Genomic DNA, 20,549 nt, shown 5'->3' with positions numbered 1-20,549 from the left:
CAGAACTTTGTGCAGGTCAGGCGACATCACCAAATATCAATATCATCAATATCATATCACTGATAATGAGAAAGTAATTTTTTTTCTTCCATAATAGCTCAAACAACTACAAGTCTTCATTTTGTTTCTTCTGATGTAGAATTAAAGCAGGAGACTGGATGTCGACCGGGTGTTGACATTTTTTTCGGCGACTGCTTTAAAAACACGAGAAAAGCTTTTGTTGAATTATCAGACACGAACAATAATGAGGTTGTTTGGTGAGATCCTAATTTGGCCAGTCCTTATTATCCCGTGTACGAGCACTCAGTGAAATTCCTCAGGTCGTACTCAGCCGCGGGTTCCAGTAACAGCAAAACATGCTCCTATTTTTCTTGGAATTTAGCACCAATAAAGCCCATAAAAAGAATAGTCTGACACAAAAGGCGCCGGTGTTATATAATAATCAGCTTGACCAGTTACTGTACCTTCTGACATTAATGCCCTTAAAAATTTAAGATATGCAGTAATCCCCTCATGACCCCTCTTAAATATGGTGACATTGTTTGGGTGCTGCCTTCATGTAACAGTCATGTAGACCTCGGATATGTACGGAGAGACTTGAGGAAACTGTATTTTTTCCATGCTTTGTCACTAAATAATTCCAAAATGAGTCAGCATTATAAATCAGAAATTATTTATTTTCTTCCACGCTGCAGATTGAAACTTGTTGACTGCTGCTCCACGCCTCTCTGGAACAGTTTACACTTGTTGTTGTGTGGTTTTCAGTTTTATACGTGGGGAGCTCGGGTTCGCTCAGATGTGGTGGAGGAGGGCGAGAGATGCAGGGAGGGGGCAGGCGAGTGTGTGATGCACATGTGTGTGTGATTTAACCGCTATGGGGGTAAAATAACATAAAGCAGGAGGGCTGTGTCCTGCCCCCACTGCCACCGAACCCCTCAGCATTAGAAACAGCTGCAACCTGCTTGAATTTCGCCTCGTTCACCTGTAGAGAGCTACGGAGCTTCAGTAGCAGCGTTTCCGCTATTACTGCAGCGGCTATGTTAAAATCTTTAATATGCAGTTTGAGTGGTGTGAGCAGGTGAGGGGTGTTTTTGTATTAGCAGGGCTCTGATTGCGACTATTTAGTCATATTTTTGCGAACACGGAGCACCAGTAATATTTGAAGCCGGGTCCTTCAAAATAAAAGCACCAAATTATAACAATAAAAAATTGTAAAATAACTTTATTTACCTTTCTTGTAACTGTATCTTATAAGATTGTAATATAACATAAGCACATTCAATGGTATTATATTGGGGTTGACCAATAAGGTTGTTTTGGATCGATACCAGTACTGATTATTAGTACTTAATGAGACCAATAACGGATATTTGGAACCGATATGCATTTACGGTAAAAATAAAAATATTTCTGTTGAAATTTAGAATTTGGACTATAACAAACACCAACACAAAACTATGTTTTAAATGTAGCAAATAATTGATCACAACTTAAACTTTCAACATAATAAAAGGCAAGTTTCCTGCAACTTTTTTTCAATAAAGTTCAGTGAAAATCTAAATTTTAAACTTTCCTGGTGTTGGTTGAGTGTAATGCGCACACTTTGTTATTAATATAGTAATCATTAAAAAAAAAAGAAAAAGATACAGATAATAAAATACCAAATATTGGCCCCGATAATTGGCTAGGCTGATAATCTGTCGGCCCCTAATATTATATGATAGAAGTTACTTTATTTAGCTTTATTATAACTGCATGTCATTTAATAGTTGTGTATTTTGGTAGTTAACAGTAGTTTAGAGGACATGTAAGAATGTCAATATAGCCCTAATATATGGCGATATTATTTTAAAGCCCCAAATAAAACTAAACACTGCATCCCCACCTGCCCTTCAGTCCTGCAGGGCGTCCTGACCTTCTTGTCTATTCATTCCACATTTATGTGTTGTCTGGTCTAACTTTTCTGTCTGTCTGCTGCCCCGGCATGTGCTGATATGGCTCTCTCTTTGCCAAGTTTCCCGGTCCGTATGCCATCCCGCCTGCCTGCCATCTGTGCTCGTCTCCCGGGAGTCTTTTCATAACGTTCTCCTGGCAGAGAGAGGTGCATGTGGCGTTACATAGAGGAACTTGAGGGGTGGGAGGTTGCTCAAAGACATGATGTGAAAATGGAGCTGAATCACGAGCAAACAAAAGAATAAGCTCACCCCGCCTCACTTCATGTGCCACGATGAGATCTCACCAAACAGACGGCAGAGTGAAGCATTCTTAACATTCCTCATAAAAACGTGGACTCGTCTCGGCCTCTCCCCGCCTAAATATGGTGTTCTGGTGAGGCTCGGAGGTGTGTGAGGTGATGAAGAGTATGACAGGTATGATTTGGTGATTGGAAACCTGGTTGAACATTGCTGGGAGTTTGGTATTAGATTGCATTTGGGAACATGCAGATCTTTGGCCTGCGGATAAACAGCTGCTGTTGCTACATCTGTCAGTGTAATGTACTGAACGTATGCAGTTTATAATGATAACGATAACAGATTTTAACATTCAAAGCAATTTTTAAAATAATTTTTCCATATCAGAAAATAGGCCTTTTTTAGTCAATGACGGTCACATTTGTCAGTTAAAATCTAAAGAAACAAGGATACCTGTTGACTGTGTGTGGCACGGCACGACAACGGGGACAGTGGTTGCCAAGGTGACACCTTTGCTCTCGCCTGTTTTATAGTTTGCTAGCGATATGTTTATTTCCGTAATGTAATATCCCCTTTCTTGTGATAAAAAAGAAGACTTCATTCTCGTAAAATTCCGACTTTTTTTCTCATAAAATTACAACTCTATTCTCATAATATAATGACGTTATTCTCATAAAATTGCTACTTTTTTCTAGCAAAATTACGACTTTTTTTCTTGTAAAATTATGAGTTTATTCTTGTAATATTATAAGTTTATTCACATAAGAATATGCCTTTTTTCTTGTAAAACTACGACTTAATTCTCATTATATTACAACTTTTTTCTCATAATATTATGACTTTATGCTCTAATTCTCAAAAAGAAAAAGAAAAAAATCTTCAATGTGGTCTGTAAAACTCTGTCATATCTTGTATTTCAGAGAAAAAAACATTGAGGAGCTGGAAGTTTTTAGCTTCAGAAATGACTCATGATGATAAGAATTGCTATTGTTAGATTCTCGGATTAACTGCGTGGTCAGAAGACTTGTTTCAGCACAAGAATGCTTTCATTTCTCTTGTTGCGCGCGTACATGAAGCTTTGACAGTAAAGAACCTCCCTGACAGAAAATGCAGGAACCCTGACTAATTCCCACTTTAAAACCACAGTCATAGTCGCATTATGGTTACAAAAGAGGAAGTTGAGATTGACAAGTTGGAATATTTAGTGCTTCTTGCGTGTTCAAGTGAGTATCATTTGAAACTTTCCTCCGCTGCTCGGGCTTATTTATGGGTGCCTAATGGGTCTTTGCCCTCCGGCGGTGTCTCTCTGCGGCGAGCAGAGAGCTGCGTAGATGGGATGCTCTACTGTCTCTTTAGTGTGCAAGCTCATTGTCTGCTGTCACGTGTGTTTGTGTATAGTGTGTCTGTGTGTGTGTGCTTGTGTTTGCTTTTGGCTTAATCAGCAGTGCTGAGTTCAGGAATTCCAGTTCATCAGAGAGAGAAAGAGGGAGAGTCAGCAAGATATGAGCAAGTAGGAGAGAAGATGGAGCTGCAGCAGATAATGGAGTGATTTTACAATACGATGGGATGGTCGGATAGTGAGGAGAGAGATTTAAGGGCCTGAGGAGAGGCTGGATTTTAGGGCAGAGGGGAACGGAGTCGGTGTGCGGGATATAGCTTTAGGTTTTAGAAACCAGTTTGAATAAAGGAGAAGTAACTTGTCACCTATTTAGCGGTTTCATTTGCTGTGACTCTTTTGCACGATGAGCTCATGGTGTTGTTACTGTAAAGAACTCCACAAACAAAATCCACAATTTCCGCAGCTATTGTGTCAAATCCAAAATGCCTCCACACATAAATAGTTCAGAGGACGGTGAAAGTGAATTTGCCGAATGCCAAAGCACGTTTCCCGCCTGTTGTGCCAGATCACAGATCTTTTCTGTCCACCTGATGAATGTTAGTCGTCTGCGAGTTCTCGCCGAGGCGAGGAAGAAGCTCGGCCTCTTTGGGAAACACTCCATTAAAGCTGGAGGTTCCCTCCGCAGCCTGCTGCCTGTTAATCCTGAGGGAGCCGTTAGTTTGAGGCCCCGCCGGCCACAGTCAGAGCTGACAGCGCGTCTCGGCCCGCTCCCAGCACAGCGCAGACAGGAGAAACTTTTTCTCTGTTCCCGGAAGGTGGTGGACGTTTGACAAAATACACTCTGCCTCGGTGGAATAGTTGAAAGGTGTTCAAAGAGGCTTTTTAGCCCCGCTGTTGTCAGACGGTCCACCGCTTCGGAGACTTTGGAGAAATATCTTAACAACTATGGGTCGACTGATAATGGTTTTTTAGGGCCGATACCGATCATTAGTAGTTGATGAGACCGATAACTGATATTTGGAACTGATATGCATTTACAATAAAAATGAAAATCTTTCTGTTAATATTTAGAATTTGAAATATAACAAACTCAAACACAAAACTGAAACTTGTAGCATCATATGCAAGTTTCCAGCAACTTTTGTTTATAAAGTCAACTGAAAATTCATATAAAAATGAACAAATGCAAACAAACAAACCATGCTGACACTTTCTTTGCACTTTTAATCAATTAATTTTAGTTGGGATCATTAAAATGAAACACTGATATGGATAAAAAATCGACTAGGCCGATAATCTGTTGACCCCATTAACAACCATTAGAGAGATTGACATGAAATTTGATACCAATATTCATGGTTCACAGAGGATGAATCCTAAGCCCTTTTTACACAGAGATCCTGCAATACTGCTGCCACAGACATTTCATTATGCAGGCTTAACTGTTGCGGCCCTGGTGTGTGATTTTAGATAGTATGCCGGCGTTACCGAATAGGTGTCGACAAACTATCGGCATGGTCGATTATTGAGACCCATATTTGGCATTTGGCTGATTATCTCTTTTGGTATTTTATTTTAATGATCTCATAAGGCTCATAAACGCCGGCTCTTATGTAGCTTGGGCCCAGACCCAAACAAGCTTTAAAAGTGATCAGTAAAATCTTAAATTCAATTCTAAAAACGAGCAGGGAGGCGATGGAGGGAAGCCAGGATTAAAGTGAACCTGTGAGAAGCCGAGCTCTGAACTAGTTGGAGGCAGGAGAGTGATTTTTATATTTATATCCGAGAGGAGACAGTTATAATAACCGAGTCTGGAGAAGATGAATGTGTGTATGACTTTTTCCAAATCTGACTGTGAGAGCTCTGATTTAATTCTGGAGATGGATCTTAATTGGAGGAAACGGGACTGAACAACTTTTTTGACATGTGGTTGAAAGGTCAGATCTGAGTCAAATGTTACTCCCAGGTTTTTGCGGTGGGCTTCAGATTTGTGGAAAGGCGACCAAAGGCATTCACAATGTGTTTGGTAGGATTTAGGTGTGAGAAAAGTAGAAATAACCATTCCTTTATCTCCTGCTCTGCTCTCTGCATGCTAACATGCTAAAATAAGAAGTTTAACATGGTACACCTGCTGAATATCAGCATGTTGACGTTGTCACAATAGCTTTCAGCTCAGAGCACCGCTGTACCTAAATACAGTCTGACAGAGCTGCTCCGTGGCTGCAGACTCACTCTTGTTTTCACTCCCATTGAGCGACTTCACCGCAGACAGGTTGACCCTCCCCGTCCCAGTGGGGAAGCCATGGCTCTGCGGTATGCACCAATTACAGTATTTTTCCTTCTTCCTCACAAGAACCCTTGACCTGCGAGTGTAGCTGAAGCCAAGTGGATGACTCAAGGTGACTCGTTTCCGTACGCCGGCCCACAGAAGGCCTCGGCTTCTCTCACAGTGACAAATTATGTTTAAAGTTTAAGTTCAGCCACTAAGTGACTTTGTTTTCTAGCAGCAGTCCGTCTTTAATACGGATGGTTTAGTGATGAAATATCATCTGTGGCTCGGCCAAACAGGGAGACGTTACAATGAACAGGTTACTGAGCTTGTTGGAGAGTGTTGGGGTCACCAAGGCACCTTTAATACATATTAGATCACATACACAGATACTCACAAACTGGCTTTCAACATAACCTACCCCACTCAGAGGCAATCTTTATGCGGCATCTTATTGCACATATGTTGTTTGCCAATTTTCCCCTTAGTCTCTTTTGACAGAGGATTTGGGCCATGTTAAATAAAAAAAGAAGATTAGATTTTGAGAATGAAGTGATAATATTAGGAGAATCAAGTCGTAATATTATGAGAATAACATAGTTTTACAAGAAAAAAAGTCATAATTTTAGGAGAATAAAGATGTATACTGTAAACTATTAAGAGCACAGGTCGCCAAGTTTGCTGGCAACGTGTTTATTTCCATAATGTGATGTCCCCTTTGTCGTAAAATTTTGACTTAATTCTTGTGAAATTATGACGTTTTTTCTTTTAAATTACAACTTTATTCTCATGATATTATGACATTATTCTCAGAAAATTATGACTTTTTTTCTCTCAAAATCACAACTTTATTCTCGTAACTGATTTCATTGATCGGCTATCATTTTTCCCTTTTTGGGAAAGGTGCCCCACGAGGTGAATTAATGTAAATAAAGTCACATTATTTTACGTTAATAATAATAATAATAATAATAATAATAATAATAATATTATTATTATTATTATTATTATTATTATTATTATTATTATTATTATTATTATTATCATTATCATTATCATTATCATTATTATTATCAGTAGTAGTACTATTATCATTATTATTAATTATAAATAATAATTAATAATAATACAGCTTTATTTGAAGAACACTTTTCAAGCAAAAGCACAAAGTCCAAAAAAAAACCCAAAACGTTGAATAAAAAGCATAAACATACACCTACATGTACACACACAGACATACACATATATACACATACCTGCACATATACACACCTGCCAATGCATACACGTGCACTAAATAAATCAGTTAGAAGTAAAATTAATAATAAATTTATTTATTTTTTTAAATAATGATTTTAAAATAATTATTAATTATTTATGTGCCATATTGTCACCAGTGGTTACTTTTAACCATTGGTGAACCTTTACGAGTTAGAGTCCCCAACAAGAGACTTTAGCTACAAAGTCCAGAAACCGTCTGTCCAGTCCCCCTCCAGTCCCCCTCCAGCTCCTTCCCTGCTCCTACTCTCTCCTCGCTGCACGTGTATTCCCTGTTTTTCTCATTAGGCACACAGATAAATATTGGTGCTCTGTTATGATATCTTTATCGTGTGTGTACATGTGGAAGATGTAGACCTAAACACTGCCTTTTATCATACCCTCAATTCAGCGTCGGCCGACCAGTCAAGTAGATTTTCGAGGTTTATTTGACAAAAGTGATTTGTTATTGTGGACAGCGAGCGTAGCCACGATGAGAGCACTCTCGTACAGAAACCAGAGTGGGGCTTCCTCTCGTTCCCTCCGTTTTCTTCTTGTCTCTGATCTCCTCCCAGCGACACACCCCACCCTCTTCCCTCTGTTTACCTTTCCTTCAAGGAATCTCTTTTACCAGACCTCTCTTTTATCATTTTATGACACGGCTCCTTGGGCTCTATTACTGCGAGAGTGTTTCTTGTGCCTCATAGTCACTCTCTCACTCCGTCCTTGTGTAAACACAGACGGTGTCTTCAGTCTTCGTGTCTACATTATGTTTTTACAGCTTTACCAAGAAAGGTGTGTAAATGGACGTGTAGCTGGCTGGGTGGCTGGTTTGGTGTTTTAGTGATGAAGAGAGATGTTTAATTGTGTGTTCTGTTTCAGATGACAAGCCCGTCCAGGAGGAGGACTGGGTGGTGTGTCAGCATCCTGAGTGTCCCGAGCGCCGCAGGGCCTCCAAGGTAAGACCTTAAACCCTTTAACTTGCCGGGTCAACTAAAAGAAGGACTGTGATTTCAGTGCGACAGTCAGCAGGTTAATCTGCAGAGTGTCTTCATGTCCTGGAAATTCAAAGTGTCTTTAATGGTTCTTATACAACAAGTAGTTCACAGCAAGATATTTTGAATGTGCTCAAATCTTTGGGACACTGCACCTTCCTCATCACTAAAAAAATTACCCCGCCACTTCCTAAGCACTGCACACGTCCACAAAAATTCCAAATTTGTGGAAATGTAGTTGGGTGACGAGGAGCATTTCAGGGCAGTGTCATAATATATTGATAACACAATGTCAAAAAAATCTTCACAACAGTAGTGAATTACAGCTCAAATTATGAAAAGTGAGGCCCGTGTCACACAGCATGCGTCAGCAGTGCACGAGCAGCGCCGAACGTGTCAGCTACAGCACGCTTAGAGAAACGGTGTATCGCCAATTTTACTCGCGCCGGCTCATTTGTCGGCAGAAATAAACAGCGAAAATGTTTTTTTGATGATTATAGTGACTCTGTACCACCCTTTACTGCAGTTTAAAACTCTCTCTGCCACAGACATGAGGAAATACAAAACTGTCTGTTTTACTCAAACTTTCCCGCTTCCGTATCAAAATAAAAGCCCTCTGACGTCTCTGTGGACAGAATCCCATCACTTGTTGACACAAGGCATTTTATTTTGAAATATTTGGTGTTATCAGTGATGCTGGAGCTGCATGACTTTATAAATGAGTGGAATTTGTGCTTATGAATGTGGAAAAACAGAACTCATAGCAGCAGGCAGCGACGCAGCAGCGATGCTGCAACAACGCAGCACGTGTGAACATCACAAGCATGAAACACGCTGCAGCTCGGCGAGGCTGCCGTCACGCACTGCTGACGCGTGCTGTGTGAAACAGCAGCCAACTCACGAAAGGTTTAAACTATAGAGTAATGCAAAGATGACAAAAACCAGCATAAACCACCATGTTCTGAACAGTCACATTATAAACTCTGTCAAAAACTGACATTTGTGTTTTGAAACATAAAACAGCAAAATTTACTGCAAACTAAAAACTGCTCACTTGCTGCTCAAACCGACTCAGAAGTGGCTCGACTTAGTCAATAAACCCTTTAAAAACCGTCGGGTAAAATGATCACTCCCGTCACTGTGTGTGTGACAGGCGCAGAAGCAGAATCACAAACACTGAAATGGCATTCATTCTCTGAAAAAAAGGGTTTGGGTTAAAAAAAGAATATCTGATTGCCTAAATTGCAACCCAAATTCCCAAATAGATGAATATTTGGGTCCAGCCCTGTGGGAAATATATGCTGGTCATTGGGACTGCAGTTTTTTAAAAGGCTAAACGGCATCAAATCCGGATTAAAGCAGAATATTCTGTTAGATAACAACAAGTTGTGAATTTTGGAAATGATGATACCTCTATCTTTTTTCATTCATTTGACTTCTGGACTTTACCATGCTCTCATCCGTTGGGAGCAAAGTCAGAAACATTGTGAAGTTGTCATAGAGCCAAAATGTCTGCAGAGAGAGGAGGTCGAGGAGGTTCAACGGGTTAACAAGACATCAAACTTTGCCACGAGACACCGCTGTTTGTTTCCTGTTTCTGCCGACAGTCAGTGTTGGTTTCTTTTTACCACGACCAAAATCTTAACCGAGTGGTTATTGCTTTAACCATGATGACAAACATCCCCTGACCTTAACCAAGTAGTTATTTTAACCCAAACCATGATCGTTCCTGAACCCTAACCTGCTCGTTTTCAGCCTAAAACTAACCAAACTTTAACCTTAAAGTGCTTTTTTTGAAGCAGTGATTTGTGATGGTTTTGGGAGGTCCGGACAAATTATGCTGTCCTGCAGGAAGTGGTTTTTACTGTCACTACAGTGGAGTCATCAGACCAGGGCGTCCGAGGCGTCAGCCCTGAGTGTTTCAGAAATAGCCCAGATCTAAATATATGTGCGCATAGTTTCAATGATAAGAATAGACCTAAGGGACTGTTCTTTATTTATCGGGGGGGGGGGATTAAAATCTGTTTTTTTTTTAAATCACAATTTTTAAAAAGTCAATAAAAAATAGATATTTATTTATAATAATAAATTCTAATGGGAAAAAAAATCCCCAAAAATTTGCAAAAAAAAATAGAAATCATGCCCTGGGGGGCTGGAAGGCATGTTGTCTTTAAAAATCTGCAGTAAAATTAAAATTAGATACAGATACAGCTGGGTGCCTTCACCATGAGCCAAAACAACAACATAAGTCCCTCCCCACTGCTTTAAGAATTATTTGACCTCCCCCTTTTTTGCAACACCTCCAGCCTTCTCATAAATAATGAACAGTCCCTAATAATGATAAGAATAATCTGTCATTCCATACATACTTAAACTTGACTAAATGTACTTTGTTTGATTCTGCCGCTTTTAACAAAAACACATACTATTTTTCCAACTCAAGGAGATACATTTTTGATGATAGCGTTTTTAAAGTATTCTGTTTCTACCCAGTACTACTCACTAACAACAACTAATAATTTCAACATCACAAATCATGATTTAGTTGAAGGTTTTCAGGGTAAATAAGGTGCCGAGTGCATCAAAATAGAGCTTGCTGATCAAAAGGAGAAATCTTAAATATGCCCCTGCTGCGACTCTAACAGAAACTAAAAGTGAAACGGCTTTAAAGTGAAGCTGCTCGCACCCTGACTTTGTCCCCATAACTCACGTAGGATCTTTTGACCCCTGTCGGATGCGCCCATTGAGGTTATAGCGTGTCTTTTGTGTTGTGTTGCAGCACAGCGAAGGTGAAGCAGAGCGGCGTCGCTGCTTTTTCTTCTTTTAGGTGTTAAAAGGGGCGTGAGTGTCGGGGCTCTGTGTCTGGCCACTAGACTGTGAAATGAATTATTCCTTTGAAGCCACTGGTTTCTGAAAATGGGAGTCTGGCCAGCAGAGAAACCGACTCAGTGTCTGGTCTGTCAGTCGGCCTCTCGGCTGTTTTGGTTTTGTCGACTCCCTCCTGCCACCGGAGCCGAGCATTAGACGGATTTTCCCATTGAATCAAGATGTTGTCCCCTCCTGTCTCCGTAGTGGAAACAATGGAGAGGGAAACTGACGGAGAGAAAAGTGCATTGAGACAGCATGTGGAGAAGGAGAGACGGTTATATATAGTTTGTCTCCATGGTAACTGAGAATAATAAAGTGGAGGGAGATGAGAGAGCCAAAGAGCTTAACCTGGACTCTCCTCTCCCTGCTCCGCACATTATTGAGTCTCACAACCCCACTTTTCCTCAAAGACACATGAGCCCGCGAGGCCCCTCTCACAACACAAGGCTCCTCCTTCTTTTAAAGATTTGTCAGAGAGTTGTGAATGACGGAGAAGCAGAGTGCATGCGCCATATAATTTAAAGTATTTGTGTTTATGTGACCTGCTGTGGCACGGAGGGGAGGCAGTGTGGGACAAAGCATGTCTGACGCCACCTGTGTCCTTGTTCCGGGTCAGGTTTGACGTTATTATGTAAGGAGATTAGGGAGAGACTTGTAGCCCTTTGTGGACTGGTAGAGACAGAGAGAAGGAGGGAGACAGCAGAGAAGTCTTTAAATTTAAGCTCAGTGAGATTTCTAGCAAAGACTCGTGTTTTTTTGTTGCAAAGACAGACTAAGCTGATCCAGTCAACAATCATTTAACCCTCACTTATTTTTTTTTCTACACTGGAGCTGCAAAACAAGCTTGTAAACACCACATTGACATATTATCACCCTGTAAAGTTGATTTGGTGAATCTTGTTAACAAATATTTGCCTATTTACGCAACCAGTGGAAAAAGATGCACATTATCATTCATTTTAACCCTTTGAGACCTGAGCAAATAGGCTTGATTTCTTTCAAAGGCATGGGGAGAAGTCAGCAGGGAGTAGCCAAAACTTAGTGAGATATTGCAAGAATAAAATCCTGAAAATAAATGACAGAATTTTAAACAATTTATAAAAACATTTATATTTTCTGGACATTTTTCCCTTTTTTTTGGATAATATCTGATAATCACCACTAGCTCATTTTCAGGTCATTTTGTCCTCACCATTAACTTTATTTTTTTATTTTTTTGCAATTTGCAGGACATTTTCTGCCAAGTTGTTCATTGACTTTTCTCTGTTTTCAGAGCTTTAAATACTCCTGACAGGCATCTGACGGCAGCACAAGAAAACTAATGGCACTCCAGGTGTTAAAGGGTTAAATCAAGTTTCTGGCCCTAAATTTAAGTCACAGACTTTTGCTACGTTAACACTGCAAACTTTTCAATTCAGATTTATTCTTCTGATATATATTCTGGCAGTTGCTTGAAATGTCTGAATTTATTCAACCAGGATTTTGGCAGTTTCTCTTGTTCTTGTTCTTCTCGGTGTTGAATGAAATACGTTCAAGAAAAAAATATTACATTTTTAGATTCATCAGTTTCATGCTGCGTCACTGTTTTTTCGACACTTCCTCCTCATTGCTTGAACTCACAGTGATCTTTCCTGTCCTGGTACAGAGGGGATATCCCGAGATGTCACAATTCCTTATATTTCTGGTACTTTAAGTACTTTGAGGCGTGAAGTAAGCGAGAAGCTGAGTCATGATAGTTTTGGCATTTCCGGACTAAAATAAAATGAACTTTATGAGACAATGTAATCGTTTTTGACAGCATATTTGTCGTTTAGCTGGCTGTTGCTCAAGAGCTAACCCTTTAACACCTGGATCGACATCAGTGTTCTTGTGCTGTACTCAGACGCCTCTCACATGCATTTCAACCTCTGAAACCTGAGAAAACTGGTTTGATTCTTTAAAAAGTGTGGGGGAAAAGGAGCAACTTGGCAAGAAATGGTCCAAAAACTACAAAAAAACAGTAAAAAGTGACAAAGAAAGTTATCTGAAAATTATTATGCTTAATTATTATTCTTATTATTCTTAATTATATTATTATTTAAGATTTTGTTACAGAAAAAAGAAAAATACATATATATATTTTAGCACTTTCTTGAGGTTATTATCTTGTTTTTTTGTTTGTATTTGTGTTTTTTGTACTTTTCTTTTTTATCTTTATTTTCAGATCATTTACTTTTACTTTCAGGTAATACTAATTAATACTAATATTCTATATATATAATAATACTAATTTCTTCAAGATAATATAAAAAGAAATTTATGTTGCAACAAAATTGTTTTTAACACTATATTTGTCATTCAACTCCAGCTTATCACTGTTGCTCAAGTGTTAACCCTTTAACAACTATTGTCCAGAAAACCATATTTATATTTCTTTTAATTATATATTTAAAATTTTGTTAAATGAAAAAGAAGAAACATATTTTTAGCACATTCTTGAGGCCATTTTCTTTTTTTTCTTTTTTTTTTTTTTAAATTTAAGGTAAATTTTTGTAACCTTTCATTAATTTCTCACAATTTTTTGGGGCCATTTCTTGTTAAGTTGCTCGTCTCCCTTTTCCTATGTTTTTGAAAGAAATCAAGCCAATTTGCTCCAGCATCTAGAGTGAAACATGCATTGCCTGTGGCGAGCTTTAAACAGCAGGGGGCAATGTCATGACCTACAGTACAGAGCTTCAATCATGTTGCTTTTTCTCCTCCAGATCTCACTCAGTCTGCATTTGCTGCACAAGTGAGAGGCACATTTCTCAGAAGAATGGAAATATCAGCATAACTTCACTCACAAGACAGATTTTGAAGGCATTTTTGCCCAGAAAATGAAAAAAAAAAAACACATTAAACTTTAATATTTCTTTTTAAGATTTTTTTTTCTCCCAATAGTCTCTTTGATATGCCGACAGTTTGGCAGCAGGACACAGAGCAGACACAGACAGACAGACAGAGAGACTTACGCCGGTCCTGTGCTGCATTTAAACCATTTTATTCCCAGACAGGCCTGCCTTTGGTCTCCCTCTGCCATAGATCAGCTCCTGGCGGGGCTGCGTCTCTTCCAGTCACAGCATGACCGGCCTTGAACTGAATGAGTTCACCTGCACCATAATTTACTGAAATCACACCAGGTGTCACCCTCTGCTGCTGTAGCTCAGCGCCGTCTGTCACCACATTACACAACAGCTCTCCAAAGGTTACGACGAGGCTTTTGGATCGGCCCGACACATGTGTGTCCAAGAGGGCTTATCTGTGTATTTGGACACTTTGCTGTGGGTTTCTGCAAGGATTTAAAATCAGCCTGCAGGTGTCCCACTGGAAGATGACGTCCAATCCAGCTCTTGGCTGAAGTGGTGGGATTCATTTCAGATTACGCCGGTTAGCGCTCGATGCCAGTCTGAGCTTGCTCTGTGGATCTCGACTCCCAGAGAAGGGCTTATTATCCCTGATCGCTCGCCCCCCTTACTCCCTCCCTCCCTCCCTTCGTGTTGCCTCTATCCCTGTCTCCTTCGTTTCCCTCCCTCCCTGAGCTTTGACAAGTCAGGACCAGACAAGATGAACCAAAAAGGTGTGGGTTGCCTTGGAAACGGGCCCCTCCCTGCCCAAACAGCTGAAGGCACAGGGATAATGTGAAGAGAGTGGAGGGTTTGACAGAAACAGAAAGGATGAAGAGTTTCAGTCTGCTGGCTTTAACTTTCAGGTTCCCCCCTCTCTCTATGTCAAAGTGAGTTTCAACTCACACGTTTTTTATGCAGATTTTTTAGTCTAAAAAAACAGTAATGGCTTTAATTCAAAGAAAAAATAACATTGTAAAACAGTTTTTTTTTGTTTTGTTTTTGACTAATTTCTTGCAATTTGTGGTCCATTTTTGCCGGCTGATCATCACCTTTTTTCTCCATGATTTTGAAAGAAATCAAACGAATTTGCTCAGGGTCAAAGGGTTAAATAGCCTGTGAAAGGCGCCTGGAGGCAGCACAAGAAAACTGATGTGGAACCAGATTTTAAAGAGTTAATTTATTTGTGGGGGCCTGCCAAAATTAAGGTCATTGCTCTTTAAAATGGTGTTAATTGCGGTGTTCTGCCATTATATTCATCGTATCTGTGGCATAAACTGGTCTCAAAATGACAAATATTGTTTATCGTAATATTTCTGGGAGAGTATATCATCAAAAATAAGTATTTATTGTACCACCCCTGGTTCAAAAATGGAAACATTGATTTAAAATAACACATGAGAAAGTAGGAAGGATTCATATAGCAAATATGAAGAATGCGCCTTATTTGTTTCTTACACTCTGCTGAAGACATGAAAAACAGACGATGATGTCAGATCTTTGTAGACCGAGGAGACAATAACTGTCCTCAAATTACTACAAACTACTTCTTGTACCGTTTAAGGTTTTACTTGGCGCTCTTTTAGATACGTCATCTCGCTCGCATTTTTCTGTAGAAACTTGTTCTCCATTTCGATGGAAACCTGCATTTTGTGTCACATGCCATCACTTGCTGCGTAGCCTCAGCTCTTTTGTGTTTGTGGTTTGGCTTTGATTTGATCTTTTTTTCTCCCTCTCTCTCTTTGTCCCACTCAATCACATATTCTGAGTAATCCTTTGGTGATGTTTTAGGGGAAATAATATCATGTTAGTCACACCCGAGTAATATACCTCATACAGAATCACCTTATTACGACTGATTAGGTCATTCACCTTTTAGCTGCACTCTTTAATAGTTGCCAACATAGATATTCTTTCGATGCCATTTTTTTTCAAACCCAGACACACTGGCTCTCTTGACTTAACCTTGCTTTCCTTTCCACTGACCTGCTTGGCCGAAAATCTCACCTAAGTGACGCTGACAGGGACCTTCTTAAGTAAACACTCTAATCGGGCTTGATGCCCGTTTTCTGTATGTGTCAAGAGGCTGAAGGGTGCAAGGTTTTAGGTGCTGTTTCCAAGTAGACGTGGATTAAATTCTGGGTGTCTTACAGTTACATTAACACCTTCTCACCCGTCTGACTGCAGTCTGTCCGTTAACCTTCAGAGATTCTTCTTCAGCATGTATGAAATGTTAAAACAGCTCCGTCTGTCCTCTCAGATTACCTGCCTCTTCTCATCATCCATCTCGCTCTTTGGTTCTTTTGAGGAAAATTCATTAAATGCTTTAAAAGTTCCTGGATTCTTCCTCCTTTATGCCCTCACGCCGATTGCTGTGACTGGAGGTGTTTCGTTCTTGTGAACCCAAAATATCTGGAATTTCTTCAAATTTGGCTCAAATGTCCACTTTGACTCCACAATGAACTGATTAGATTTTGGTGGTCATTGGTCAAGGTCACTGTGTATTTGTCTTTTAGTTAGTTAGTTAGTTAGTTAGTTAGTTAGTGATTCTAGTAAATGCAAGATCTAGAGAACACTTTTTTTTCAAATTTGGCTCAAACATCCAACAACGATGAACAGCTAAGATTTGGGTGGTCAAAGGTCAGGGTCACTGTGACATTGCATCCTTCTCATTCTAGTTCAAGAACGCCTTTAGTGGTTTTCTTCAAATGGCAAAAAACATCCACTTGGACTCGACGATGAAATGATTAGATTTTGGTGGTCAAAGGTCAAGGTCACTGTGATGTTGCGTCCGTCTAATTCTTGTGTGATATCAGAACAGTTTGAGGGAAATTGTTTAAATTTGGCAGTATTGTTTTCATGGACTTCTCAATGAACAAATAAGGTTGTAGTGGTCAAAGGTTAAGGTCACGGTAACCTAATTTTTCTCATTCTTGTCTGAATGTAATATCTTAATAACAGCTTGAGAGGATCTCAAACATTTTTTATGCACTCAGAGATGAACTGATAAGATTTGGCGGTCAAAGGTCACTGTGCGTTGTGTGCATCTCATTCTCGTTATTCAATATCTCAAAAACTCCTCACTGAAATTCTTAAAATTTGGCACAAACGTCCACTTGGACTCAAGAATCAACTGAATGAAATTTGGTGGTTGGAGGTCAAAGGTCACTGTAACCTCACAAAACATAACTCAGTTACTAAAAGGCTAATTATGACAAAATTTCACACAAATGTCTAATGAAATAAAATGATTACGTGATGACATTTTATATCGTTCTACAAAAGCAGTTTTCTGGCCATTCTTCATAAATCAGGAACCGAAGGAGAGACTCAGTTGGGGACACGAATCTTGGTTTGCCACCTTGAAACTGTGCTGGTTGTGTTGATCTTCTGTGCTGAAACATCCATGTTTTCACAGACATGGATTTAAACTGTAAGTGCAGCTTGAGTTGTTCGCAAAGGCCTAAAACCTTGAGACGGTAATTCGATTCTTTCTTCCTCTCTGTGCAAATGTTTCCATAGTTTTTAAAAGAAGGCTGCAAATCAGCTGCTATGTTTGATCTGCTTCAGAAAAGCAAAATACAGTATGTTCATCATTTTTGTTTGATCGCTTGATTCTCACAGCTTGTATTCCACTTGAGTAACATGAGTGTCTGCAGACTAGAGTCTTTAAAATTGGTTTTCTGGGAAAAAAATGTAACAGGAAGTGACCTCAGCTTTAACAGTAAAGTTCTTGGAAAGTTTACTTTATGAAGTAACACAAACCCACTGTTGGAAACAGTGGTCTGCAATGGTCTGCTGACTCTGGAGTCATTTAGACGTCAGGGGGGAAGCTGAGGAATAGTTACCTAATGAAGTTTCAACATAACGCTGACTGTCGAGGTCCTCTGGTGCTCATTTATTCTTCAAACAGAGAGTGAGCGTGTTTATGCTCTTTTCCAGTGTTTCTTTTTTTTGTTGCCGTTACTAAAGTGACTTCATACAGGGATCTTCTATAGAGGAAGCAGCTGTAGGATCACACTGTCGATTTATGGTGAGACTACTTGTAGTACATGTCCATGTTATTGTTTTGCATATTGATTGTACTTTTTACTCTCTTTACATGTAACATCTGTATGTATTGGTAGATTTGTGGTAGGTTTATTTAACACAGTTATCACATAAAGCCAAGTAAAGCAGGCCATGATTTATTATCATCTTAAAGGAAAACTTCCCCCACAAGATGATCATTTGTGTATAAATTACTCATCCTGTGTCATGTTGAATTTATGAAGAGAACATTTTTCTTGCACTGACAAAAAAAAAGCCCAAAACAGAGAAAAATCTTGATTATCTGACAGTAAAGGGTGGTTGCATGAAACAATAATAAAAAAACATACTCAAAAACATAATCCAAGTCTCATTTATCCGGTCGTATGCTCAGTAATTCACGAGCGCATGCATTTTTGCTAAAATATTATTGTTTAAAACACAACCACATGCATGTGCCTGGACTTGCGGTCACTTTCCCAGGTCCGCTACTTCTCCATCCGTGAGACTGTTTATGGAAAAGTGTTCTAATATTACAGTTTTAGCAAAAATGCATGTGTTTGGGGAAAAAAATGCTACTGGATGAATAAGACTTGCATAAATCTTCACGAGTTGTTTTAAGAGTTTGTAAAAGCATGTTATGATAAAGTTTTGCCTTTGGGAAACACTGCCTCCTTTTATCCAATTGAAGAAAAAAAGTCCTTGTTTGTGGCTTCTTCATCATGGGGGCATGTGAGAAAATTCATCATAACACGGGTGAGTAATTAAAATACAAATGGTCATTTTGTGGGTAAAGTATTCCTTTAATGTTAGGTAGTGTTTGTAGAAGTGAGGCTGTACCGAGCCACAGCGGTTCTCTGAGCTTAATAGTGATGCTAGCATGCAAACATGCTGATATTCAAAAAGGATTATGATTACCATGTTCATTACCTAAAGTACTGGGCAACTTGAAATGTCGGTCTAATTATTGTGCAAAAGAAAAAGTCAGTGGATGACCAAAATTATCACCATTCATCCTTTAGTTGACATGAATATTGGAACCAGATTTCGTTGCAATCCATTCAGTAGTTGTTGCAACACATCAGAGTCAGTAGGATACATTGAGAGGAAAGCATGAATGTCTCTGCAAAAATTTTAAAATAATGTGGACCAGCATACAGGCCAGCAGACATACCAACATTGCCGCCCATAGAGCCAGGCCGCTAATGTGACTAAAAGGGATTTTGGAAACACGTGCCAGATTCAGTCAGCATGTTGTGGCTCAGTTGGCTGAGGGGCCACACAAAGTGCCAGGCTTTAATTAGACCTGCAATCTATCCAGTGAAGCTGAAATGCGTTCAGAAATCATTACAAACTGTTACTCTGAGCAGCAGGAAAAGTGATCCGAGGCAGCTGCTTCTATGTGACCGAAAAAAACAAAACACTGGATCAGACCAACTTGCATTTGAATTCATCTTTCTTGATTAATCATCTTCCCGTTAGAGTCTGTTTTTTTCATGATGGACCAGTTTGAGAAACACTCATGATTTTAAGTGGTTTGTTTACCTTGTATCAGTCTTGTGACTATTGTGAGTTTACAGAAGGTTTATTTGTCACCGCACATTCATGAGTCATCTTATTTATAATTCCTCTACATTGGAATCACCGAATTGATCATCAGAGTTGCGTAATGATATTTGGGTGCCAGCTGATGTCGCACTGCACACGTCAGCTCATGAAAACTTCCTATTATTAAGTCTGTGCAGCACAACAGGCTTCTCCTGTAAAAGACCGAACAGCTTTCTTGTCTTCATATATTCACATGTTCGTGCGGACATTTCTCTCCGGTGGTGTTACACTGTTACACATCCCCGACCGCCTCAGCAGGCTTCAACAGGCTGCAGCTCCCTGCAGACACACGCAGACCTCATCCACCAATCACTGACGCTGTACTTTTCCAGCGTCACGGGGCGCGATGTTCCAGAAAGATAGGCCGATGGCTCTGAGACAGTGACTCAATTTCCATCAGACAACGTCACCTAACGCTAACGTAGAGGTGACTGTATGTGAAACGGCCGATTCCAATGAAAATAGAAAGCACAGCACGTACAGCACATAGAGCATGCAGATTTCTTTATGACCTTTGGAAATGTGTTTCATCTCTTTTACCTGCCGCATTTTAAAACCTCATTCTGAAAAATTGGATTTGACCAAATATGAATTAAAAATATGGTGGTGTGAACTTAAAGCTCGTGTAGGATGAGATTTGGACAGGGCAAAAAGAATTTGCAGCAGCTCTAGAGCTTCAGGCAGAGGTTTTAGTGGCTTGACTTTGGTCAATGCAAACCACCTAGCGTTGGGTCAGCATCGGGTCTAAAGGCCTTCGCACATAAATATAAATATTAATAACAGCAGCTTTAAAGCAGCTGACTGATCAGCCATCATTCTGCTACTTTGCTGTAAGCTGCCACTGAGTTTTGGGATCAAATACTCACGAAAATGATGATGTCATGCCACTGAAATGTGGGAAAAAGGTCGTATCTGTCCATCAGGGTCAGTGGAAAGACAGTTTGACAAGCAATAACAAACAAGCTGGACATTAACTTATGTGTGTCCAAACATACAATGTCTCATCAGGGAGGTGCACCAGTGACGCCAGTTTAACCCCCCAGGAGCATCCCAGTCAGGAAGCAGCATCGCGGCAGACAGGGGAATAACAGGAAGAGGGTACCTATCTGACGCTGCTATGGAAACGGCCTT

The 20,549-nt window shown here is 39.8% G+C and overlaps 1 protein-coding gene across 2 annotated transcripts in view; it reads left to right on the top strand.

Moving 5' to 3' along the window:
- The window catches only part of plekhg5b (pleckstrin homology domain containing, family G (with RhoGef domain) member 5b), a 96,686-nt gene that overhangs the window by 19,911 nt on the left and 56,226 nt on the right, over window positions 1-20,549 (top strand). For both annotated transcript variants that reach the window (XM_042491260.2, XM_042491259.2), the window contains exon 2: window positions 7,940-8,016. In XM_042491260.2, coding sequence (XP_042347194.2) covers window positions 7,940-8,016 — 77 coding nt within the window. The remainder of the gene's footprint in view (window positions 1-7,939; window positions 8,017-20,549) is intronic.

This window comes from Plectropomus leopardus, chromosome 9 (genome assembly GCF_026936395.1).
Source record: "Plectropomus leopardus strain MGB_pleo_1.0 chromosome 9, ASM2693639v1, whole genome shotgun sequence".
NCBI classification, from domain to species: Eukaryota; Metazoa; Chordata; class Actinopteri; order Perciformes; family Serranidae; genus Plectropomus; species Plectropomus leopardus.
Note: the sequence above shows the minus strand (reverse complement) of the source record. Positions and strands in the feature narration are given on the sequence as shown.